This window comes from Mustelus asterias, chromosome 5 (assembly GCF_964213995.1).
Source record: "Mustelus asterias chromosome 5, sMusAst1.hap1.1, whole genome shotgun sequence".
Lineage (NCBI taxonomy): Eukaryota > Metazoa > Chordata > Chondrichthyes > Carcharhiniformes > Triakidae > Mustelus > Mustelus asterias.
The window spans coordinates 2,237,063-2,263,332 of NC_135805.1; the positions used below are offsets into that span (position 1 = coordinate 2,237,063).

Sequence of the window (26,270 nt, forward strand, 5' to 3'; positions counted from 1 at the left end):
AGAGTTTTAACAACACCAGGTTAAAGTCCAACAGGTTTATTTGGTAGCAAATGCCATTAGCTTTCGGAGCGCTGCTCCTTCGTCAAATGGAGTGGAAATCTGCTCTCAAACAGGGCATGATGCGGCATACAGAGACACAAAATCAAGTTACAGAATACTGATTAGAATGCGAATCTCTACAGCCAACCAGATCTGTGAGTGGAGGGAGCATTAAACACAGGTTAAAGAGATGTGTATTGTCTCCAGACAGGACAGCCAGTGAGATTCTGCAAGTCCAGCAGGCAAGCTGTGGGGGCTACTGATAGTGTGACATAAACCCAACATCCCGGTTTAGGCCGTCCTCATGTGTGCGGAACTTGGCTATCAGTTTCTGCTCAGCGACTCTGCGCTGTCGTGTGTCGTGAAGGCCGCCTTGGAGAACGCTTACCCGAAGATTAGAGGCTGAATGCCCGTGACCGCTGAAGTGCTCCCCCACAGGAAGAGAACAGTCTTGCCTGGTGATTGTCGGGCGGTGTTCATTCATCCGTTGTCGTAGCGTCTGCATGGTTTCCCCAATGTACATTGGGGAGCACAGAGATTTTGTGTCTCTGCATGTCCTGTTTGAGAGCAGATATCTACTCCATCTGACGAAAGAGCAGCGCTCCGAAAGCTAATGGCATTTGCTACCAAATAAACCTGTTGGACTATAACCTGGTGTTGTTAAAACTCTTACAGTGTTTGATGGGGACAGTGTCGAGGGAGCTTTACTCTGTATCTAACCCCGTGCTGTCCCTGTCTGGGAGTGTTTGATGGGGGACAGTGTAGAGGGAGCTTTACTCTGTATCTAACCCCGTGCTGTACCTGTCCTGGGAGTGTTTGATGGAGGACAGTGTAGAGGGAGCTTTACTCTGTATCTAACCCCGTGCTGTACCTGTCCTGGGAGTGTTTGATGGAGGACAGTGTAGAGGGAGCTTTACTCTGTATCTAACCCCGTGCTGTACCTGTCCTGGGAGTGTTTGATGGGGGACAGTGTAGAGGGAGCTTTACTCTGTATCTAACCCCGTGCTGTACCTGTCCTGGGAGTGTTTGATGGGGGACAGTGTAGAGGGAGCTTTACTCTGTATCTAACCCCGTGCTGTCCCTGTCCTGGGAGTGTTTGATGGACATGTGGAGATGCCGGCATCGGACTGGGGTAAACACAGTAAGAGTTTTAACAACACCAGGTTAAAGTCTAACAGGTTTATTTGGTAGCAAATGCCATTAGCTCTCCAAGGCGGCCTTCACGACACACGACAGCGCAGAGTCGCTGAGCAGAAACTGATAGCCAAGTTCCGCACACATGAGGACGGCCTAAACCGGGATGTTGGATTTATGTCACATTATCAGTAACCCCCACAGCTTGCCTCCTGGGCTTGCAGAATCTCACTAGCTGTTCTGTCTGGAGACAATACACATCTCTTTAACCTGTGTTTAATGCTCCCTCCACCACATTGTCTGTACCTTTAAGACCTGGCTGGCTGTAGGGATTCGCATTCTAATCAGTATTCTGCAACTTGATTTTGTCTCTGTGCCCTGTTTGAGAGCAGATATCCACTCCATCTGACGAAGGAGCAGTGCTCCAAAAGCTTATGGTATTTGCTACCAAATAAACCTGTTGGACTTTAACCTGGTGTTGTGAGACATCTTACAGTGTTTGATGGTGACAGTGTAGAGGGAGCTTTACTCTGTATCTAACCCCGTGCTGTCCCTGTCCTGGGAGTGTTTGATGGGGACAGTGTAGAGGGAGCTTTACTCTGTATCTAACCCCGTGCTGTCCCTGTCCTGGGAGTGTTTGATGGGGACAGTGTAGAGGGAGCTTTACTCTGTATCTAACCCCGTGCTGTACCTGTCCTGGGAGTGTTTGATGGGGACAGTGTAGAGGGAGCTTTACTCCGTATCTAACCCCGTGCTGTACCTGTCCTGGGAATGTTTGATGGGAAAAACAGTAAGAGTTTTAACAACACCAGGTTAAAGTCCAACAGGTTTATTTGGTCGCAAATGCCATTAGCTTTCGGAGCGCTGCTCCTTCGCCAGATGGGGTGGATATAGAACAGTGTAGAGGGTGCTTTACTCTGTATCTAACCCCGTGCTGTACCTGTCCTGGGAGTGTTTGATGGGAACAGTGCAGAGGGAGCTTTACTCTGTATCTAACCCCGTGCTGTACCTGTCCTGGGAGTGTTTGATGGGAACAGTGCAGAGGGAGCTTTACTCTGTATCTAACCCCGTGCTGTACCTGTCCTGGGAGTGTTTGATGGGAACAGTGCAGAGGGAGCTTTACTCTGTATCTAACCCCATGCTGTCCCTGTCCTGGGAGTGTTTGATGGGGTAAGCACAATAAGAAGTCTCACAACACCAGGTTAAAGTCCAACAGGTTTATTTGGTAGCAAAAGCCACTAGCTTTCGGAGCGCTGCCCCATCATCAGGTAAGTGGGAGTTCTGTTCACAAACAGGGCATATAATGACACAAACTCAATTTACAAAATAATGGTTGGAATGCGAGTCTTGACAGGTAATCAATTCTTAAAGGTACAGACAATGTGAGTGGAGAAAGGGTTAAGCACAGGTTAAAGAGATATGTATTGTTTCCAGACAGGACAGTTAGTGAGATTCTGCAAGTTCAGGCAGGTTGTGGGGGTTACAGATAGTGTGACACGAACCCAAGATCCCGGTTGAGGCCGTCCTCATGTGTGCGGAACTTAGCTAAAAGGAACTACACCATCTTGCACACCAAGAACAGGAAACTTGAGAAACTCGGCATCACCACCAGCAGCAACCAAGCCTCCCCCGGTACCACAGTACAAAGAACAAAGAACAATACAGCACAGGAACAGGCCCTTCGGCCCTCCAAGCCAGTGCCGCTCCCCGGTCCAAACTAGACCATTCTTTTGTATCCCTCCATTCCCACTCCATTCATGTGGCGATCTAGATAAGTCTTAAACGTTCCCAGTGTGTCCGCCTCCACCACCTTGCCCGGCAGCGCATTCCAGGCCCCCACCACCCTCTGTGTACAATACGTCCTTCTGATATCCGTGTTCAACCTCCCCCCCTCACCTTGAACCTATGACTCCTCGTGAACGTCACCACCGACCTGGGGAAAAGCTTCCCACCGTTCACCCTATCTATGCCTTTCATAATTTTATACACCTCTATTAAGTCTCCCCTCATCCTCCGTCTTTCCAGTGAGAACAACCCCAGTTTACCCAATCTCTCCTCATAACTAAGCCCCTCCATACCAGGCAACATCCTGGTAAACCTCCTCTGTACTCTCTCCAAAGCCTCCACGTCCTTCTGGTAGTATGGCGACCAGAACTGGACGCAGTATTCCAAATGCGGCCGAACCAACGTTCTATACATCTGCAACATCAGACCCCAACTTTTATACTCTATGCCCCGTCCTATAAAGGCAAGCATGCCATATGCCTTCTTCACCACCTTCTCCACCTGTGACGTCACCTTCAAGGATCTGTGGACTTGCACACCCAGGTCCCTCTGCGTATCTACACCCTTTATGGTTCTGCCATTTATCGTATAGCTCCTCCCTACATTATTTCTACCAAAATGCATCACTTCGCATTCATCAGGATTGAACTCCATTTGCCATTTCTTTGCCCAAATTTCCAGCCTATCTATATCCTTCTGTAGCTTCTGACAATGCTCCTCACTATCTGCAAGTCCTGCCAATTTTGTGTCGTCCGCAAACTTACTGATCACCCCAGTTACACCTTCTTCCAGATCGTTTATATAAATCACAAACAGCAGAGGTCCCAATACAGAGCCCTGCGGAACACCACTAGTCACAGGCCTCCAGCCGGAAAAAGACCCTTCCACTACCACCCTCTGTCTTCTGTGACCAAGCCAGTTCTCCACCCATCTAGCCACCTCCCCCTTTATCCCATGAGATCCAACCTTTTGCACCAGCCTACCATGAGGGACTTTGTCAAACGCTTTACTAAAGTCCATATAGACGACATCCACGACCCTTCCCTCATCAACCATTCTAGTCACTTCTTCAAAAAACTCCACCAGGTTAGTGAGGCATGACCTCCCTCTCACAAAACCATGCTGACTATCGTTAATGAGTTTATTCCTTTCTAAATGTGCATACATCCTACCTCTAAGAATCTTCTCCAACAACTTCCCCACCACGGACGTCAAGCACACCGGCCTATAATTAGCCGGGTTATCCTTCCTACCCTTCTTAAATAACGGGACCACATTAGCTATCCTCCAATCCTCTGGGACCTCACCTGTGTCCAGTGACGAGACAAAGATTTGCGTCAGAGGCCCAGCGATTTCATCTCTTGTCTCCCTGAGCAGCCTTGGATAGATTCCATCAGGCCCTGGGGATTTGTCAGTCTTTATATTCTCTAACAAACCTAACACTTCCTCCCTTGTAATGGAGATTTTCTCCAACGGTTCAACACTCCCCTCCGAGACGCTCCCAGTCAACACATCCCTCTCCTTTGTGAATACCGATGCAAAGTATTCATTTAGGACCTCCCCTACTTCTTTGGGCTCCAAGCATAATTCCCCACTTTTGTCCCTGAGAGGTCCGATTTTTTCCCTGACAACCCTTTTGTTCCTAACGTATGAATAAAATGCCTTGGGATTCTCCTTAATCCTGTCTGCCAAGGACATTTCATGACCCCTTTTTGCCCTTCTAATTCCCCGTTTGAGTTCTTTCCTACTTTCTTTGTACTCCTCCAGAGCTCCCTCCGTTTTTAGCTGCCTGGACCTAACATACGCCTCTCTTTTCTTTTTGACCAGTCCCTCAATTTCCCTGGTTATCCACGGTTCTCGAATCCTACCCTTCCTATCCTTCTTTTTTACAGGCACCTGCCTGTCCTGCAGCCCTAACAACTGTTCCTTAAAAGACTCCCACATGCCAGATGTGGATTTACCCTCAAACAGCCTCACCCAATCAAGAGCTGCCAATTTCTGCCTAATCCCACTAAAGTTAGCCTTCCCCCAATCCAACACCTTACCCTTGGGACACCACTCATCCTTTTCCATCGCTATTCTAAAGCTAACAGAATTGTGGTCACTATTTGCCACATGTTCCCCTACCGAAACTTTGAAGACCTGACCGGGCTCATTCCCCAGTACTAGGTCCAGTATAGCCCCCTCTCTAGTCGGGCTATCTACATATTGTTCCAAAGAACACTCCTGTACGCATTTTGCATATTCCTCCCCATTCAGAGTCCCAGCTCTCAGCGATTTCCAGTCTATACCAGGGAAATTGAAGTCTCCCACAACAACAACCCTATTTTTCCTGCACCTATCCAGTATCTCCTGACATATCCGTTCAGATGTGCTGCAGTAGAAAACAGTACCACTGCAGGGAAGTCCATTGTCAACTTGTCGGACTACACGCTTCAACCAGATGAAATCCAAGTTCTCAGCCGAGGGCTCAATTTCTGCCCCACCACCAAAATAGACCCCATCAGTCTTGCAGCAGACACAGAGAAATTCATCAGGCGAATGAGGCTGCGGGAGTTCTTCCACAAACCCCAAGAGGCCAACAGCGAACACAATGAGACAGCCAATGAACCGGAACAGCCGACAGAGAGATCCACAGTGCAGCAACCGAAGAGGAAAGAGTCGAATTGGACTCCTCTGGAAGGCCGCTGCCCTCAACTCGACATGTATGCCCAAGCCATCAGGAGGTGCGTCAACACCAGATTCATCAGCCGCACTCACAAGACAGCCCCGAACATCACCCAAGCACAACACAACGCCATCCGCACTCTCAAGACCAACCGCAACATTGTCATCAAACCAGCAGACAAAGGAGCAGCAGACATTGTCATACTGAACAGAACGGATTACTGCAAAGAAGTAACCGACAACTGAACAACGAGGAACACTACAGACAGTTACCCATAGATCCGACCAAAGAACACACCCGTCAACTCAACAGACTGATCAAGACCTTTGATCCGGACCTTCAGAGCACCCTCCATGCTCTCATCCCACGTACTCCCCGTGTTGGAGATCTCTACTGCCTCCCAAAGATACACAAGGCAAACACACCCGGCCGTCCCATCGTATCGGGCAATGGGACCCTGTGTGAGAACCTCTCTGGCTACGTTGAGGGCATCCTGAAACCCATTGTACAAAGAACCCCCAGCTTTTGTCGCGACACGATGGACTTCCTACAGAGACTCAGCACACATGAAGCAGTTGAACCAGGAGCACTCCTCGTCACAATGGATGTCTCGGCACTCTACACCGGCATCCCCCACGACGATGGCATTGCTGCAACTGCCTCAGTACTCAATGCCAACAACTGCCAGTTTCCAGATGCAATTTTACAACTCATCCACTTCATCCTGGACCACAATGTCTTCACCTTCAACAACCAGTTCTTCATCCAGACACACGGAACAGCCATGGGGACCAAATTTGCACCCCAATATGCCAACATCTTCATGAACAGGTTCAAACAAGACCTCTTCACCGCACAGAACCTTCAACCGATGTTAGACACTAGATACATTGATGACATTTTCTTCCTTTGGACTCATGGTGAACAATAACTGAAACAACTATGTGATGACATCAACAAGTTCCATCCTACCATCAGACTCAGCATGGACGACTCTCCGAAATCGGTTGCATTCTTGGACACACGCAACTCCATTAAGGACGGTCACCTCAGCACTTCATGTGACGCAAGCCCACGGATAACCTCACGATGCTCCACTTCTCCAGCTTCCACCCTAAACACGTTAAAGAAGCCATCCCCTACGGACAAGCTCTCCGTATACACAGGATCTGCTCAGATGAGGAGGATCGCAACAGACACCTCCAGACACTGAAAGATGCCCTCATAAGAACAGGATATGGCGCTCGACTCATCGATCGACAGTTCCGACGCGCCACAGCGAAAAACCGCACCGACCTCCTCAGAAGACAAACACGGGACACGGTGGACAGAGTACCCTTCGTCGTCCAGTACTTCCCCGGAGTGGAGAAGCTACGGCATCTCCTCCGGAGCCTTCAACATGTCATTGATGAAGACGAACATCTCGCCAAGGCCATGCCCACACCCCCATTTCTTGCCTTCAAACAACCGCACAACCTCAAACAGACCATTGTCCGCAGCAAACTACCCAGCCTTCAGGAGAACAGTGACCACGACACCACACAACCCTGCCACAGCAACCTCTGCAAGACGTGCCGGATCATCGACACGGATGCCATCATCTCACGTGACAACACCATCCACCAGGTACACGGTACATACTCTTGCAACTCGGCCAACGTTGTCCACCTGATACGCTGCAGAAAAGGATGTCCCGAGGCATGGTACATTGGGGAAACCATGCAGACGCTACGACAATGGATGAATGAACACCGCTCGACAATCACCAGGCAAGAGTGTTCTCTTCCTGTTGGGGAATAATTCAGCAGTCACGGGCATTCGGCCTCTGATCTTCGGGTAAGCGTTCTCCAAGGCGGCCTTCACGACACACGACAGCGCAGAGTCGCTGAACAGAAACTGATAGCCAAGTTCCGCACACACGATGATGGCCTCAACCGGGATCTTGGGTTCATGTCACACTATCTGTAACCCCCACGACTTGCCTGGGCTTGCAAAATCTCACTAACTGTCCTGTCTGGAGACAATACACATCTCCTTAACCTGTGCTTAACGCTCTCTCCACTCACATTGGCTGTACCTTTAAGACTTGATGACCTGTAAAGACTCGCATTCCAACCATTATTTTGTAAATTCAGTTTGTGTCTTTATATGCCCTGTTTGTGAACAGAATTCCCACTTACCTGATGAAGGAGCTGCGCTCCGAAAGCTAGTGGCTTTTGCTACCAAATAAACCTGTTGGCATTTAACCTGGTGTTGTGAGACTTTTTACTGTGTTTACCCCAATCCAACGCCAGCATCTCCACATCAGTGTTTAATGGGAACAGTCTAGAGGGAGATTTACTCTATATCTAACCCTGTGTTGTACCTGTCCTGGCAGTGCTTGATGGGGACAGTGTAGAGGGAGCTTTACTCTGTATCTAACCCCGTGCTGTACCTGTCCTGGGAGTGTTTGATGGGGGACAGTGTAGAGGGATCTTTACTCTGTATCTAACCATGTACTGTACCTGTCCTGGGAGTGTTTGATGGGGACAGTGTGGAGGGAGCTTTACTCCGTATCTAACCCCGTGCTGTACCTGTCCTGGGAGTGTTTGATGTGGGGCAGTGTAGAGGGAGCTTTACTCTGTATCTAAACCCATGCTGTACCTGTCCGAGAAGTGTTTGACGGAAACTGTGTAGAGGGAGCTTTACTCTGGATCTAACCCTGTGCTGTACCTGTCCTGGGAGTGTTTGATGGGGAAAGTGTAGAGGGAGCTTTACTCTGTCGAACACTGGTTCAGTTGGTACTGAGCTGGCCTCTTACCTGGAAGATGTGCTGCAGTGACTGGGTGGAAGGCTGAGGCAGTGTGAAGATGCTGAAGTGTTTGAGGAGTCTTTGGCTGAGTTCAGTGCGAGCACCATTCGGGGGAGCACACGCTGCTACGAGTGTCACGTCCTGCACACGCTGGTGGAAGGAACAGAAGAAACACTGAGATACTGTCACACACGGCACCTAAAGACATTGAAATTAAACACCAGCCCACAAAGAACGCTATGTTGGAGACATGAGGCCAAAGATCTGAGACCTCATAGCGAGGCCCGACACGTGATGCCAAGACGCCATGGTACCCAGGAAATGGTATTGTGAGCTGCGGGTGAAGAAAGAGAGGGGGCAGCAAGGCCTGAGATTCAATCCGCATGATGGAACACCATTCAGACACAGAGGCGAGGGTCTGTGAGTGGAGACCTGAAGACGAACGTTTGATGTGGTATGGAGTATTGATCTCAGTGTGTGATGTGGAGTATTTGTCGCAGTGCGTGATGTGGAGTATTTGTCTCTCAGTGTGTGATGTGGAGTATTTGTCTCACAGTGTGTGATGTGGAGTATTTGTCACAGTGTGTGATGTGGAGTATTTGTCACAGTGTGTGATGTGGAGTATTTGTCGCAGTGTGTGATGTGCAGTATTTGTCACAGTGTGTGATGTGGAGTATTTGTCACAGTGTGTGATGTGGAGTATTTGTCACAGTGTGTGATGTGGAGTATTTGTCACAGTGTGTGATGTGGAGTATTTGTCTCTCAGTGTGTGATGTGGAGTATTTGTCACAGTGTGTGATGTGGAGTATTTGTCTCTCAGTGTGTGATGTGGAGTATTTGTCGCAGTGTGTGATGTGCAGTATTTGTCGCAGTGTGTGATGTGCAGTATTTGTCACAGTGTGTGATGTGGAGTATTTGTCTCTCAGTGTGTGATGTGGAGTATTTGTCACAGTGTGTGATGTGGAGTATTTGTCTCTCAGTGTGTGATGTGGAGTATTTGTCTCAGTGTGTGATGTGCAGTATTTGTCACAGTGTGTGATGTGGAGTATTTGTCTCTCAGTGTGTGATGTGGAGTATTTGTCTCTCAGTGTGTGATGTGGAGGATTTGTCTCAGTGTGTGATGTGGAGTATTTGTCTCAGTGTGTGATGTGGAGTATTTGTCACAGTGTGTGATGTGGAGTATTTGTCTCAGTGTGTGATGTGGAGTATTTGTCACAGTGTGTGATGTGGAGTATTTGTCACAGTGTGTGATGTGCAGTATTTGTCACAGTGTGTGATGTGGAGTGTTTGTCACAGTGTGTGATGTGGAGTATTTGTCTCTCAGTGTGTGATGTGGAGTATTTGTCACAGTGTGTGATGTGGAGTATTTGTCACAGTGTGTGATGTGGAGTATTTGTCACAGTGTGTGATGTGGAGTATTTGTGACAGTGTGTGATGTGGAGTATTTGTCACAGTGTGTGATGTGGAGTATTTGATACAGTGTGTGATGTGGAGTATTGGTCTCAGTGTGTGATGTGGAGTATTTGTCACAGTGTGTGATGTGGAGTATTTGTCACAGTGTGTGATGTGGAGTATTTGTCACAGTGTGTGATGTGGAGTATTTGTCACAGTGTGTGATGTGGAGTGTTTGTCACAGTGTGTGATGTGGAGTATTTGTCTCTCAGTGTGTGATGTGGAGTATTTGTCACAGTGTGTGATGTGGAGTATTTGTCACAGTGTGTGATGTGGAGTATTTGTCACAGTGTGTGATGTGGAGTATTTGTCACAGTGGGTGATGTGGAGTATTTGTCACAGTGGGTGATGTGGAGTATTTGTCACAGTGTGTGATGTGGAGAATTTGTCTCTCAGTGTGTGATGTGGAGTATTTGTCACAGTGTGTGATGTGGAGTACTTGTCTCTCAGTGTGTGAGGTGGAGTATTTGTCACAGTGTGTGATGTGGAGTATTTGTCTCTCAGTGTGTGGTGTGGAGTATTTGTCTCAGTGTGTGATGTGGAGTATTTGTCTCAGTCTGTGATGTGGAGTATTTGTCTCAGTGTGTGATGTGGAGTATTTGTCACAGTGTGTGATGTGGAGTATTTGTCGCAGTGTGTGATGTGGAGTATTTGTCTCTCAGTGTGTGATGTGGAGTATTTGTCACAGTGTGTGATGTGGAGTATTTGTCTCTCAGTGTGTGATGTGGAGTATTTGTCACAGTGTGTGATGTGGAGTATTTGTCACAGTGTGTGATGTGGAGTATTTGTCTCAGTGTGTGATGTGGAGTATTTGTCTCTCAGTGTGTGATGTGGAGTATTTGTCTCTCAGTGTGTGATGTGGAGTATTTGTCTCTCAGTGTGTGATGTGGAGTATTTGTCACAGTGTGTGATGTGGAGTATTTGTCACAGTGTGTGATGTGGAGTATTTGTCTCTCAGTGTGTGATGTGGAGTATTTGTCTCTCAGTGTGTGATGTGGAGTATTTGTCACAGTGTGTGATGTGGAGTATTTGTCTCAGTGTGTGATGTGGAGTATTTGTCTCTCAGTGTGTGATGTGGAGTATTTGTGACAGTGTGTGATGTGGAGTATTTGTCTCTCAGTGTGTGATGTGGAGTATTTCTCTCACAGTGTGTGATGTGGAGTATTTGTCTCTCAGTGTGTGATGTGGAGTATTTGTCTCTCAGTGTGTGATGTGGAGTATTTGTCTCTCAGTGTGTGATGTGGAGTATTTGTCACAGTGTGTGATGTGGAGTATTTGTCTCTCAGTGTGTGATGTGGAGTATTTGTCTCTCAGTGTGTGATGTGGAGTATTTGTCAAAGTGTGTGATGTGGAGTATTTGTCTCAGTGTGTGATGTGTAGTATTTGTCACAGTGTGTGATGTGGAGTATTTGTCTCTCAGTGTGTGATGTGTAGTATTTGTCACAGTGTGTGATGTGGAGTATTTGTCTCTCAGTGTGTGATGTGGAGTATTTGTCTCAGTGTGTGATGTGCAGTATTTGTCACAGTGTGTGATGTGGAGTATTTGTCTCTCAGTGTGTGATGTGGAGTATTTGTCACAGTGTGTGATGTGGAGTATTTGTCACAGTGTGTGATGTGGAGTATTTGTCTCAGTGTGTGATGTGGAGTATTTGTCACAGTGTGTGATGTGGAGTATTTGTCACAGTGTGTGATGTGGAGTATTTGTCACAGTGTGTGATGTGGAGTATTTGTCACAGTGTGTGATGTGGAGTATTTGTCACAGTGTGTGATGTGGAGTATTTGTCTCAGTGTGTGATGTGGAGTATTTGTCACAGTGTGTGATGTGGAGTATTTGTCTCTCAGTGTGTGATGTGGTGTATTTGTCACAGTGTGTGATGTGGAGTATTTGTCTCAGTGTGTGATGTGGAGTATTTGTCACAGTGTGTGATGTGGAGTATTTGTCACAGTGTGTGATGTGGAGTATTTGTCTCAGTGTGTGATGTGGAGTATTTGTCACAGCGTGTGATGTGGAGTATTGGTCTCTCAGTGTGTGATGTGGAGTATTTGTCACAGTGTGTGATGTGGAGTATTTGTCTCTCAGTGTGTGATGTGGAGTATTTGTCACAGTGTGTGATGTGGAGTATTTGTCTCTCAGTGTGTGATGTGGAGTATTTGTCACAGTGTGTGATGTGGAGTATTTGTCACAGTGTGTGACGTGGAGTATTTGTCTCTCAGTGTGTGATGTGGAGTATTTGTCACAGTGTGTGATGTGGAGTATTTGTCTCAGTGTGTGATGTGGAGTATTTGTCACAGTGTGTGATGTGGAGTATTTGTCTCAGTGTGTGATGTGGTGTATTTGTCACAGTGTGTGATGTGGTGTATTTATCTCAGTGTGTGATGTGGAGTATTTGTCACAGTGTGTGATGTGGAGTATTTGTCACAGTGTGTGATGTGGAGTATTGGTCTCAGTGTGTGATGTGGTGTATTTGTGACAGTGTGTGATGTGGAGTATTTGTCACAGTGTGTGATGTGGAGTATTTGTCTCTCAGTGTGTGATGTGGAGTATTTGTCACAGTGTGTGATGTGGAGTATTTGTCAAAGTGTGTGATGTGGAGTATTTGTCACAGTGTGTGATGTGGAGTATTTGTCTCTCAGTGTGTGATGTGGAGTATTTGTCTCTCAGTGTGTATTGTGGAGTATTTGTCACAGTGTGTGATGTGGAGTATTTGTCTCTCAGTGTGTGATGTGGAGTATTTGTCTCTCAGTGTGTGATGTGGAGTATTTGTCACAGTGTGTGATGTGGAGTATTTGTCTCTCAGTGTGTGATGTGGAGTATTTGTCTCAGTGTGTGATGTGGTGTATTTGTGACAGTGTGTGATGTGGAGTATTTGTCACAGTGTGTGATGTGGAGTATTTGTCACAGTGTGTGATGTGGAGTATTTGTCTCAGTGTGTGATGTAGAGTATTTGTCACAGTGTGTGATGTGGAGTATTGGTCTCTCAGTGTGTGATGTGGAGTATTTGTCACAGTGTGTGATGTGGAGTATTTGTCTCTCAGTGTGTGATGTGGAGTATTTGTCACAGTGAGTGATGTGGAGTATTTGTCACAGTGTGAGATGTGGAGTATTTGTCACAGTGTGTGATGCGGAGTATATGTCACAGTGTGAGATGTGGAGTATTTGTCACAGTGTGTGATGCGGAGTATTTGTCACAGTGTGTGATGTGGAGTATTTGTCCCAGTGTGTGATGTGGAGTATTTGTCTCTCAGTGTGTGATGTGGAGTATTTGTCACAGTGTGTGATGTGGAGTATTTGTCTCAGTGTGTGATGTGGAGTATTTGTCTCTCAGTGTGTGATGTGGAGTATTTGTCTCTCAGTGTGTGATGTGGAGTATTTGTCACAGTGTGTGATGTGGAGTGTTTTTCACAGTGTGTGATGTGGAGTATTTGTCTCTCAGTGTGTGATGTGGAGTATTTGTCACAGTGTGTGATGTGGTGTATTTGTCACAGTGTGTGATGTGGAGTATTTGTCTCTCAGTGTGTGATGTGGAGTATTTGTCACAGTGTGTGATGTGGAGTATTTGTCTCAGTGTGTGATGTAGAGTATTTGTCACAGTGTGTGATGTGGAGTATTTGTCTCTCAGTGTGTGATGTGGAGTATTTGTCTCTCAGTGTGTGATGTGGAGTATTTGTCACAGTGTGTGATGTGGAGTATTTGTCACAGTGTGTGATATGGAGTATTTGTCACAGTGTGTGATGTGGAGTATTGGTCTCAGTGTGTGATGTGGAGTATTTGTCACAGTGTGTGATGTGGAGTATTTGTCTCAGTGTGTGATGTGGAGTATTTGTCTCTCAGTGTGTGATGTGGAGTATTTGTCTCTCAGTGTGTGATGTGGAGTATTTGTCACAGTGTGTGATGTGGTGTATTTGTCACAGTGTGTGATGTGGAGTATTTGTCTCTCAGTGTGTGATGTGGAGTATTTGTCACAGTGTGTGATGTGGAGTATTTGTCTCAGTGTGTGATGTAGAGTATTTGTCACAGTGTGTGATGTGGTGTATTTGTCACAGTGTGTGATGTGGTGTATTTGTCACAGTGTGTGATGTGGAGTATTTGTCTCTCAGTGTGTGATGTGGAGTATTTGTCACAGTGTGTGATGTGGAGTATTTGTCTCAGTGTGTGATGTAGAGTATTTGTCACAGTGTGTGATGTGGAGTATTTGTCACAGTGTGTGATGTGGAGTATTTGTCACAGTGTGTGATGTGGAGTATTTGTCTCAGTGTGTGATGTAGAGTATTTGTCACAGTGTGTGATGTGGAGTATTGGTCTCTCAGTGTGTGATGTAGAGTATTTGTCACAGTGTGTGATGTGGAGTATTTGTCTCTCAGTGTGTGATGTGGAGTATTTGTCTCATTGTGTGATGTGGAGTATTTGTCTCAGTGTGTGATGTGGAGTATTTGTCACAGTGTGTGATGTGGAGTATTTGTCACAGTGTGTGATGTGGAGTATTGGTCTCAGTGTGTGACGTGGTGTATTTGTGACAGTGTGTGATGTGGAGTATTTGTCACAGTGTGTGATGTGGAGTATTTGTCACAGTGTGTGATATGGAGTATTTGTCACAGTGTGTGATGTGGAGTATTGGTCTCAGTGTGTGATGTGGAGTATTTGTCACAGTGTGTGATGTGGAGTATTTGTCTCAGTGTGTGATGTGGAGTATTTGTCTCTCAGTGTGTGATGTGGAGTATTTGTCTCAGTGTGTGATGTGGAGTATTTGTCTCAGTGTGTGATGTGGAGTATTTGTCTCAGTGTGTGATGTGGAGTATTTATCTCAGTGTGTGATGTGGAGTATTTGTCTCTCAGTGTGTGATGTGCAGTATTTGTCACAGTGTGTGATGTGGAGTGTTTGTCACAGTGTGTGATGTGGAGTATTTGTCTCTCAGTGTGTGATGTGGAGTATTTGTCACAGTGTGTGATGTGGAGTATTTGTCACAGTGTGTGATGTGGAGTATTTGTCACAGTGTGTGATGTGGAGTATTTGTGACAGTGTGTGATGTGGAGTATTTGTCACAGTGTGTGATGTGGAGTATTTGATACAGTGTGTGATGTGGAGTATTGGTCTCAGTGTGTGATGTGGAGTATTTGTCACAGTGTGTGATGTGGAGTATTTGTCACAGTGTGTGATGTGGAGTATTTGTCACAGTGTGTGATGTGGAGTATTTGTCACAGTGTGTGATGTGGAGTGTTTGTCACAGTGTGTGATGTGGAGTATTTGTCTCTCAGTGTGTGATGTGGAGTATTTGTCACAGTGTGTGATGTGGAGTATTTGTCACAGTGTGTGATGTGGAGTATTTGTCACAGTGTGTGATGTGGAGTATTTGTCACAGTGGGTGATGTGGAGTATTTGTCACAGTGGGTGATGTGGAGTATTTGTCACAGTGTGTGATGTGGAGAATTTGTCTCTCAGTGTGTGATGTGGAGTATTTGTCACAGTGTGTGATGTGGAGTACTTGTCTCTCAGTGTGTGAGGTGGAGTATTTGTCACAGTGTGTGATGTGGAGTATTTGTCTCTCAGTGTGTGGTGTGGAGTATTTGTCTCAGTGTGTGATGTGGAGTATTTGTCTCAGTCTGTGATGTGGAGTATTTGTCTCAGTGTGTGATGTGGAGTATTTGTCACAGTGTGTGATGTGGAGTATTTGTCGCAGTGTGTGATGTGGAGTATTTGTCTCTCAGTGTGTGATGTGGAGTATTTGTCACAGTGTGTGATGTGGAGTATTTGTCTCTCAGTGTGTGATGTGGAGTATTTGTCACAGTGTGTGATGTGGAGTATTTGTCACAGTGTGTGATGTGGAGTATTTGTCTCAGTGTGTGATGTGGAGTATTTGTCTCTCAGTGTGTGATGTGGAGTATTTGTCTCTCAGTGTGTGATGTGGAGTATTTGTCTCTCAGTGTGTGATGTGGAGTATTTGTCACAGTGTGTGATGTGGAGTATTTGTCACAGTGTGTGATGTGGAGTATTTGTCTCTCAGTGTGTGATGTGGAGTATTTGTCTCTCAGTGTGTGATGTGGAGTATTTGTCACAGTGTGTGATGTGGAGTATTTGTCTCAGTGTGTGATGTGGAGTATTTGTCTCTCAGTGTGTGATGTGGAGTATTTGTGACAGTGTGTGATGTGGAGTATTTGTCTCTCAGTGTGTGATGTGGAGTATTTGTCTCACAGTGTGTGATGTGGAGTATTTGTCTCTCAGTGTGTGATGTGGAGTATTTGTCTCTCAGTGTGTGATGTGGAGTATTTGTCTCTCAGTGTGTGATGTGGAGTATTTGTCACAGTGTGTGATGTGGAGTATTTGTCTCTCAGTGTGTGATGTGGAGTATTTGTCTCTCAGTGTGTGATGTGGAGTATTTGTCAAAGTGTGTGATGTGGAGTATTTGTCTCAGTGTGTGATGTGTAGTATTTGTCACAGTGTGTGATGTGGAGTATTTGTCTCTCAGTGTGTGATGTGTAGTATTTGTCACAGTGTGTGATGTGGAGTATTTGTCTCTCAGTGTGTGATGTGGAGTATTTGTCTCAGTGTGTGATGTGCAGTATTTGTCACAGTGTGTGATGTGGAGTATTTGTCTCTCAGTGTGTGATGTGGAGTATTTGTCACAGTGTGTGATGTGGAGTATTTGTCACAGTGTGTGATGTGGAGTATTTGTCTCAGTGTGTGATGTGGAGTATTTGTCACAGTGTGTGATGTGGAGTATTTGTCACAGTGTGTGATGTGGAGTATTTGTCACAGTGTGTGATGTGGAGTATTTGTCACAGTGTGTGATGTGGAGTATTTGTCACAGTGTGTGATGTGGAGTATTTGTCTCAGTGTGTGATGTGGAGTATTTGTCACAGTGTGTGATGTGGAGTATTTGTCTCTCAGTGTGTGATGTGGTGTATTTGTCACAGTGTGTGATGTGGAGTATTTGTCTCAGTGTGTGATGTGGAGTATTTGTCACAGTGTGTGATGTGGAGTATTTGTCACAGTGTGTGATGTGGAGTATTTGTCTCAGTGTGTGATGTGGAGTATTTGTCACAGCGTGTGATGTGGAGTATTGGTCTCTCAGTGTGTGATGTGGAGTATTTGTCACAGTGTGTGATGTGGAGTATTTGTCTCTCAGTGTGTGATGTGGAGTATTTGTCACAGTGTGTGATGTGGAGTATTTGTCTCTCAGTGTGTGATGTGGAGTATTTGTCACAGTGTGTGATGTGGAGTACTTGTCACAGTGTGTGACGTGGAGTATTTGTCTCTCAGTGTGTGATGTGGAGTATTTGTCACAGTGTGTGATGTGGAGTATTTGTCTCAGTGTGTGATGTGGAGTATTTGTCACAGAGTGTGATGTGGAGTATTTGTCACAGTGTGTGATGTGTAGTATTTGTCACAGTTTGTGATGTGGAGTATTTGTCACAGTCTGTGATGTGGAATATTTGTCTCTCACTGTGTGTGATGTGGTGTATTTGTCACAGTGTGTGATGTGGTGTATTTATCTCAGTGTGTGATGTGGAGTATTTGTCACAGTGTGTGATGTGGAGTATTTGTCACAGTGTGTGATGTGGAGTATTGGTCTCAGTGTGTGATGTGGTGTATTTGTGACAGTGTGTGATGTGGAGTATTTGTCACAGTGTGTGATGTGGAGTATTTGTCTCTCAGTGTGTGATGTGGAGTATTTGTCACAGTGTGTGATGTGGAGTATTTGTCTCTCAGTGTGTGATGTGGAGTATTTGTCACAGTGTGTGATGTGGAGTATTTGATACAGTGTGTGATGTGGTGTATTTGTGACAGTGTGAGATGTGGAGTATTTGTCTCAGTGTGTGATGTGGAGTATTTGTCACAGTGTGTGATGTGGAGTATTTGTCACAGTGTGTGATGTGGAGTATTTGTCTCTCAGTGTGTGATGTGGAGTATTTGTCTCTCAGTGTGTATTGTGGAGTATTTGTCACAGTGTGTGATGTGGAGTATTTGTCTCTCAGTGTGTGATGTGGAGTATTTGTCTCTCAGTGTGTGATGTGGAGTATTTGTCACAGTGTGTGATGTGGAGTATTTGTCTCTCAGTGTGTGATGTGGAGTATTTGTCTCAGTGTGTGATGTGGTGTATTTGTGACAGTGTGTGATGTGGAGTATTTGTCACAGTGTGTGATGTGGAGTATTTGTCACAGTGTGTGATGTGGAGTATTTGTCTCAGTGTGTGATGTAGAGTATTTGTCACAGTGTGTGATGTGGAGTATTGGTCTCTCAGTGTGTGATGTGGAGTATTTGTCACAGTGTGTGATGTGGAGTATTTGTCTCTCAGTGTGTGATGTGGAGTATTTGTCACAGTGTGTGATGTGGAGTATTTGTCACAGTGTGAGATGTGGAGTATTTGTCACAGTGTGTGATGCGGAGTATATGTCACAGTGTGAGATGTGGAGTATTTGTCACAGTGTGTGATGCGGAGTATTTGTCACAGTGTGTGATGTGGAGTATTTGTCCCAGTGTGTGATGTGGAGTATTTGTCTCTCAGTGTGTGATGTGGAGTATTTGTCTCTCAGTGTGTGATGTGGAGTATTTGTCTCTCAGTGTGTGATGTGGAGTATTTGTCACAGTGTGTGATGTGGAGTGTTTTTCACAGTGTGTGATGTGGAGTATTTGTCTCTCAGTGTGTGATGTGGAGTATTTGTCACAGTGTGTGATGTGGTGTATTTGTCACAGTGTGTGATGTGGAGTATTTGTCTCTCAGTGTGTGATGTGGAGTATTTGTCACAGTGTGTGATGTGGAGTATTTGTCTCAGTGTGTGATGTAGAGTATTTGTCACAGTGTGTGATGTGGAGTATTTGTCTCTCAGTGTGTGATGTGGAGTATTTGTCTCTCAGTGTGTGATGTGGAGTATTTGTCACAGTGTGTGATGTGGAGTATTTGTCACAGTGTGTGATATGGAGTATTTGTCACAGTGTGTGATGTGGAGTATTGGTCTCAGTGTGTGATGTGGAGTATTTGTCACAGTGTGTGATGTGGAGTATTTGTCTCAGTGTGTGATGTGGAGTATTTGTCTCTCAGTGTGTGATGTGGAGTATTTGTCTCTCAGTGTGTGATGTGGAGTATTTGTCACAGTGTGTGATGTGGTGTATTTGTCACAGTGTGTGATGTGGAGTATTTGTCTCTCAGTGTGTGATGTGGAGTATTTGTCACAGTGTGTGATGTGGAGTATTTGTCTCAGTGTGTGATGTAGAGTATTTGTCACAGTGTGTGATGTGGTGTATTTGTCACAGTGTGTGATGTGGTGTATTTGTCACAGTGTGTGATGTGGAGTATTTGTCTCTCAGTGTGTGATGTGGAGTATTTGTCACAGTGTGTGATGTGGAGTATTTGTCTCAGTGTGTGATGTAGAGTATTTGTCACAGTGTGTGATGTGGAGTATTTGTCACAGTGTGTGATGTGGAGTATTTGTCACAGTGTGTGATGTGGAGTATTTGTCTCAGTGTGTGATGTAGAGTATTTGTCACAGTGTGTGATGTGGAGTATTGGTCTCTCAGTGTGTGATGTAGAGTATTTGTCACAGTGTGTGATGTGGAGTATTTGTCTCTCAGTGTGTGATGTGGAGTATTTGTCTCATTGTGTGATGTGGAGTATTTGTCTCAGTGTGTGATGTGGAGTATTTGTCACAGTGTGTGATGTGGAGTATTTGTCACAGTGTGTGATGTGGAGTATTGGTCTCAGTGTGTGACGTGGTGTATTTGTGACAGTGTGTGATGTGGAGTATTTGTCACAGTGTGTGATGTGGAGTATTTGTCACAGTGTGTGATATGGAGTATTTGTCACAGTGTGTGATGTGGAGTATTGGTCTCAGTGTGTGATGTGGAGTATTTGTCACAGTGTGTGATGTGGAGTATTTGTCTCAGTGTGTGATGTGGAGTATTTGTCTCTCAGTGTGTGATGTGGAGTATTTGTCTCAGTGTGTGATGTGGAGTATTTGTCTCAGTGTGTGATGTGGAGTATTTGTCTCAGTGTGTGATGTGGAGTATTTATCTCAGTGTGTGATGTGGAGTATTTGTCTCTCAGTGTGTGATGTGGAGTATTTGTCTCAGTGTTTGATGTGGAGTATTTGTCACAGTGTGTGATGTGGAGTTTTTGTCACAGTGTGTGATGTGGAGTATTTGTCTCTCAGTGTGTGATGTGGAGTATTTGTGACAGTGTGTGATGTGGAGTATTTGTCACAGTGTGTGATGTGGAGTATTTGTCTCAGTGTGTGATGTGGAGTATTTGTCTCAGTGTGTGATGTGGAGTATTTGTCTCTCAGTGTGTGATGTGGAGTATTTGTCTCTCAGTGTGTGATGTGGAGTATTTGTCTCTCAGTGTGTGATGTGGAGTATTGGTCTCAGTGTGTGATGTGGTGTATTTGTGACAGTGTGTGATGTGGAGTATTTGTCACAGTGTGTGATGTGGTGTAGTTGTCACAGTGTGTGATGTGGAGTATTGGTCTCAGTGTGTGATGTGGAGTATTGGTCACAGTGTGTGATGTGGAGTATTTGTCACAGTGTGTGATGTGGATTATTTGTCTCTCAGTGTGTGATGTGGAGTATTGGTCTCAGTGTGTGATGTGGAGTATTTGTCTCAGTGTGTGATGTGGAGTATTTGTCACAGTGTGTGATGTGGAGTATTTGTCTCAGTGTGTGATGTGGAGTATTTGTCACAGTGTGTGATGTGGAGTATTTGTCACAGTGTGTGATGTGGAGTATTTGTCTCAGTGTGTGATGTGGAGTATTTGTCTCAGTGTGTGATGTGGAGTATTTGTCTCAGTGTGTGATGTGGAGTATTTGTCTCTCAGTGTGTGATGTGGAGTATTTGTCTCTCAGTGTGTGATGTGGAGTATTTGTCACAGTGTGTGATGTGGAGTATATGTCTCAGTGTGTGATGTGGATGTATTTGTCTCAGTGTGTGATGTGGAGTATTTGTCTCTCAGTGTGTGATGTGGAGTATTTGTCTCTCAGTGTGTGATGTGGAGTATTTGTCTCAGTGTCTGATGTAGAGTATTTGTCACAGTGTGTGATGTGGAGTATTTGTCACAGTGTGTGATGTGGAGTATTTGTCTCAGTGTGTGATGTAGAGTATTTGTCACAGTGTGTGATGTGGAGTATTGGTCTCTCAGTGTGTGATGTGGAGTATTTGTCACAGTGTGTGATGTGGAGTATTTGTCTCTCAGTGTGTGATGTGGAGTATTTGTCACAGTGTGTGATGTGGAGTATTTGTCACAGTGTGAGATGTGGAGTATTTGTCACAGTGTGTGATGCGGAGTATTTGTCACAGTGTGAGATGTGGAGTATTTGTCACAGTGTGTGATGCGGAGTATTTGTCACAGTGTGAGATGTGAAGTATTTGTCACAGTGTGTGATGTGGAGTATTTGTCTCAGTGTGTGATGTGGAGTATTTGTCACAGTGTGTGAGGTGGAGTATTTGACTCAGTGTGTGATGTGGAGTATTTGTCTCAGTGTGTGATGTGGAGTATTTGTCACAGTGTGTGATGTGGAGTTTTTGTCTCTCAGTGTGTGATGTGGAGTATTTGTGACAGTGTGTGATGTGGAGTATTTGTCACAGTGTGTGATGTGGAGTATTTGTCACAGTGTATGATGTGGAGTATTTGTCTCAGTGTGTGATGTGGAGTATTTGTCACAGTGTGAGATGTGAAGTATTTGTCACAGTGTGTGATGTGGAGTATTTGTCACAGTGTGTGATGTGGAGTATTTGTCACAGTGTGAGATGTGAAGTATTTGTCTCTGTGTGTGATGTGGAGTATCTGTCACAGTGTGTGATGAAGAGTATTTGTCACAGTGTGTGATGTGGAGTATTGGTCTCTCAGTGTGTGATGTGGAGTATTTGTCACAGTGTGTGATGTGGAGTATTTGTCTCTCAGTGTGTGATGTGGAGTATTTGTCACAGTGTGTGATGTGGAGTATTTGTCTCTCAGTGTGTGATGTGGAGTATTTGTCACAGTGTGTAATGTGGAGTATTTGTCACAGTGTGTGATGCGGAGTATTTGTCACAGTGTGAGATGTGGAGTATTTGTCTCAGTGTGTGATGTGGAGTATTTGTCTCACAGTGTGTGATGTGGAGTATTTGTCTCTCAGTGTGTGATGTGGAGTATTTGTCACAGTGTGTGATGTGGAGTATTTGTCACAGTGTGTGATGTGGAGTATTTGTGACAGTGTGTGATGTGGAGTATTTGTCACAGTGTGTGATGTGGAGTTTTTGTCTCTCAGTGTGTGATGTGGAGTATTTGTCACAGTGTGTGATGTGCAGTATTTGTCACAGTGTGTGATGTGGTGTATTTGTCACAGTGTGTGATGTGCAGTATTTGTCACAGTGTGTGATGTGGAGTATTTGTCACAGTGTGTGATGTGGTGTATTTGTCACAGTGTGTGATGTGGTGTATTTGTCACAGTGTGTGATGTGGAGTATTTGTCTCACAGTGTGTGATGTGGAGTATTTGTCTCACAGTGTGTGATGTGGAGTATTTGTCTCTCAGTGTGTGATGTGGTGTATTTGTCACAGTGTGTGATGTGGAGTATTTGTCTCAGTGTGTGATGTGGAGTATTTGTCTCTCAGTGTGTGATGTGCAGTATTTGTCACAGTGTGTGATGTGGTGTATTTGTCACAGTGTGTGATGTGCAGTATTTGTCACAGTGTGTGATGTGGAGTATTTGTCACAGTGTGTGATGTGGTGTATTTGTCACAGTGTGTGATGTGGTGTATTTGTCACAGTGTGTGATGTGGAGTATTTGTCACAGTGTGTGATGTGGAGTATTTGTCACAGTGTGTGATGTGGTGTATTTGTCACAGTGTGTGATGTGGTGTAATTGTCACAGTGTGTGATGTGGAGTATTTGTCACAGTGTGTGATGTGGAGTATTTGTCACAGTGTGTGATGTGGAGTATTTGTCACAGTGTGTGATGTGGATTATTTGTCACAGTGTGTGATGTGGAGTATTTGTCTCAGTGTGTGATGTGGAGTATTTGTCACAGTGTGTGATGTGGAGTATTTGTCTCAGTGTGTGATGTGGAGTATTTGTCTGTCAGTGTGTGATGTGGAGTATTTGTCTCTCAGTGTGTGATGTGGAGTATTTGTCTCAGTGTGTGATGTGGAGTATTTGTCTCTCAGTGTGTGATGTGGAGTATTGGTCTCAGTGTGTGATGTGGAGTATTGGTCTCAGTGTGTGATGTGGTGTATTTGTCACAGTGTGTGATGTCGAGTATTGGTCTCAGTGTGTGATGTGGAGTATTTGTCTCAGTGTGTGATGTGGAGTATTTGTCTCAGTGTGTGATGTGGAGTATTTGTCTCAGTGTGTGATGTGGAGTATTTGTCTCTCAGTGTGTGATGTGGAGTATTTGTCTCAGTGTGTGATGTGGAGTATTTGTCTCTCAGTGTGTGATGTGGAGTATTGGTCTCAGTGTGTGATGTGGAGTATTGGTCTCAGTATGTGATGTGGTGTATTTGTCACAGTGTGTGATGTGGAGTATTTGTCTCTCAGTGTGTGATGTGGAGTATTTGTCACAGTGTGTGATGTGGTGCATTTGTCACAGTGTGTGATGTGGAGTATTTGTCTCTCAGTGTGTGATGTGGAGTATTTGTCACAGTGTGTGATGTGGAGTATTTGTCTCAGTGTGTGATGTAGAGTATTTGTCACAGTGTGTGATGTGGAGTATTTGTCACAGTGTGTGATGTGGTGTATTTGTCACAGTGTGTGATGTGGAGTATTTGTCTCTCAGTGTGTGATGTGGAGTATTTGTCACAGTGTGTGATGTGGAGTATTTGTCTCAGTGTGTGATGTAGAGTATTTGTCACAGTGTGTGATGTGGAGTATTTGTCACAGTGTGTGATGTGGAGTATTTGTCACAGTGTGTGATGTGGAGTATTTGTCTCAGTGTGTGATGTAGAGTATTTGTCACAGTGTGTCATGTGGAGTATTGGTCTCTCAGTGTGTGATGTGGAGTATTTGTCACAGTGTGTGATGTGGAGTATTTGTCTCTCAGTGTGTGATGTGGAGTATTTGTCACAGTGTGTGATGTGGAGTGTTTTTCACAGTGTGTGATGTGGAGTATTTGTCTCTCAGTGTGTGATGTGGAGTATTTGTCACAGTGTGTGATGTGGAGTATTTGTCACAGTGTGTGATGTGGAGTATTGGTCTCAGTGTGTGATGTGGAGTATTTGTCACAGTGTGTGATGTGGAGTATTTGTCTCAGTGTGTGATGTGGAGTATTTGTCTCTCAGTGTGTGATGTGGAGTATTTGTCTCAGTGTGTGATGTGGAGTATTTGTCTCAGTGTGTGATGTGGAGTATTTGTCTCAGTGTGTGATGTGGAGTATTTATCTCAGTGTGTGATGTGGAGTATTTGTCTCTCAGTGTGTGATGTGGAGTATTTGTCTCAGTGTTTGATGTGGAGTATTTGTCACAGTGTGTGATGTGGAGTTTTTGTCACAGTGTGTGATGTGGAGTATTTGTCTCTCAGTGTGTGATGTGGAGTATTTGTGACAGTGTGTGATGTGGAGTATTTGTCACAGTGTGTGATGTGGAGTATTTGTCTCAGTGTGTGATGTGGAGTATTTGTCTCAGTGTGTGATGTGGAGTATTTGTCTCTCAGTGTGTGATGTGGAGTATTTGTCTCTCAGTGTGTGATGTGGAGTATTTGTCTCTCAGTGTGTGATGTGGAGTATTGGTCTCAGTGTGTGATGTGGTGTATTTGTGACAGTGTGTGATGTGGAGTATTTGTCACAGTGTGTGATGTGGTGTAGTTGTCACAGTGTGTGATGTGGAGTATTGGTCACAGTGTGTGATGTGGAGTATTTGTCACAGTGTGTGATGTGGATTATTTGTCTCTCAGTGTGTGATGTGGAGTATTGGTCTCAGTGTGTGAAGTGGAGTATTTGTCACAGTGTGTGATGTGGAGTATTTGTCTCAGTGTGTGATGTGGAGTATTTGTCACAGTGTGTGATGTGGAGTATTTGTCTCAGTGTGTGATGTGGAGTATTTGTCACAGTGTGTGATGTGGAGTATTTGTCACAGTGTGTGATGTGGAGTATTTGTCTCAGTGTGTGATGTGGAGTATTTGTCTCAGTGTGTGATGTGGAGTATTTGTCTCAGTGTGTGATGTGGAGTATTTGTCTCTCAGTGTGTGATGTGGAGTATTTGTCTCTCAGTGTGTGATGTGGAGTATTTGTCACAGTGTGTGATGTGGAGTATATGTCTCAGTGTGTGATGTGGATGTATTTGTCTCAGTGTGTGATGTGGAGTATTTGTCTCTCAGTGTGTGATGTGGAGTATTTGTCTCTCAGTGTGTGATGTGGAGTATTTGTCTCAGTGTGTGATGTAGAGTATTTGTCACAGTGTGTGATGTGGAGTATTTGTCACAGTGTGTGATGTGGAGTATTTGTCTCAGTGTGTGATGTAGAGTATTTGTCACAGTGTGTGATGTGGAGTATTGGTCTCTCAGTGTGTGATGTGGAGTATTTGTCACAGTGTGTGATGTGGAGTATTTGTCTCTCAGTGTGTGATGTGGAGTATTTGTCACAGTGTGTGATGTGGAGTATTTGTCACAGTGTGAGATGTGGAGTATTTGTCACAGTGTGTGATGCGGAGTATTTGTCACAGTGTGAGATGTGGAGTATTTGTCACAGTGTGTGATGCGGAGTATTTGTCACAGTGTGAGATGTGAAGTATTTGTCACAGTGTGTGATGTGGAGTATTTGTCTCAGTGTGTGATGTGGAGTATTTGTCACAGTGTGTGATGTGGAGTATTTGTCTCAGTGTGTGATGTGGAGTATTTGTCTCAGTGTGTGATGTGGAGTATTTGTCACAGTGTGTGATGTGGAGTTTTTGTCTCTCAGTGTGTGATGTGGAGTATTTGTGACAGTGTGTGATGTGGAGTATTTGTCACAGTGTGTGATGTGGAGTATTTGTCACAGTGTATGATGTGGAGTATTTGTCTCAGTGTGTGATGTGGAGTATTTGTCACAGTGTGAGATGTGAAGTATTTGTCACAGTGTGTGATGTGGAGTATTTGTCACAGTGTGTGATGTGGAGTATTTGTCACAGTGTGAGATGTGAAGTATTTGTCTCTGTGTGTGATGTGGAGTATTTGTCACAGTGTGTGATGAAGAGTATTTGTCACAGTGTGTGATGTGGAGTATTGGTCTCTCAGTGTGTGATGTGGAGTATTTGTCACAGTGTGTGATGTGGAGTATTTGTCTCTCAGTGTGTGATGTGGAGTATTTGTCACAGTGTGTGATGTGGAGTATTTGTCTCTCAGTGTGTGATGTGGAGTATTTGTCACAGTGTGTAATGTGGAGTATTTGTCACAGTGTGTGATGCGGAGTATTTGTCACAGTGTGAGATGTGGAGTATTTGTCTCAGTGTGTGATGTGGAGTATTTGT

At 44.8% G+C, this 26,270-nt stretch overlaps 1 protein-coding gene across 1 annotated transcript in view; it reads right to left on the reverse strand.

Annotated features, from left to right (window-relative positions):
• LOC144493937 (dynein axonemal heavy chain 6-like) overlaps positions 1–26,270 on the reverse strand; it is an 814,395-nt gene that overhangs the window by 283,532 nt on the left and 504,593 nt on the right. Inside the window, exon 42 of the mRNA XM_078213513.1 lies at positions 8,427–8,567. Coding sequence (XP_078069639.1) covers positions 8,427–8,567 — 141 coding nt within the window. The remainder of the gene's footprint in view (positions 1–8,426; positions 8,568–26,270) is intronic.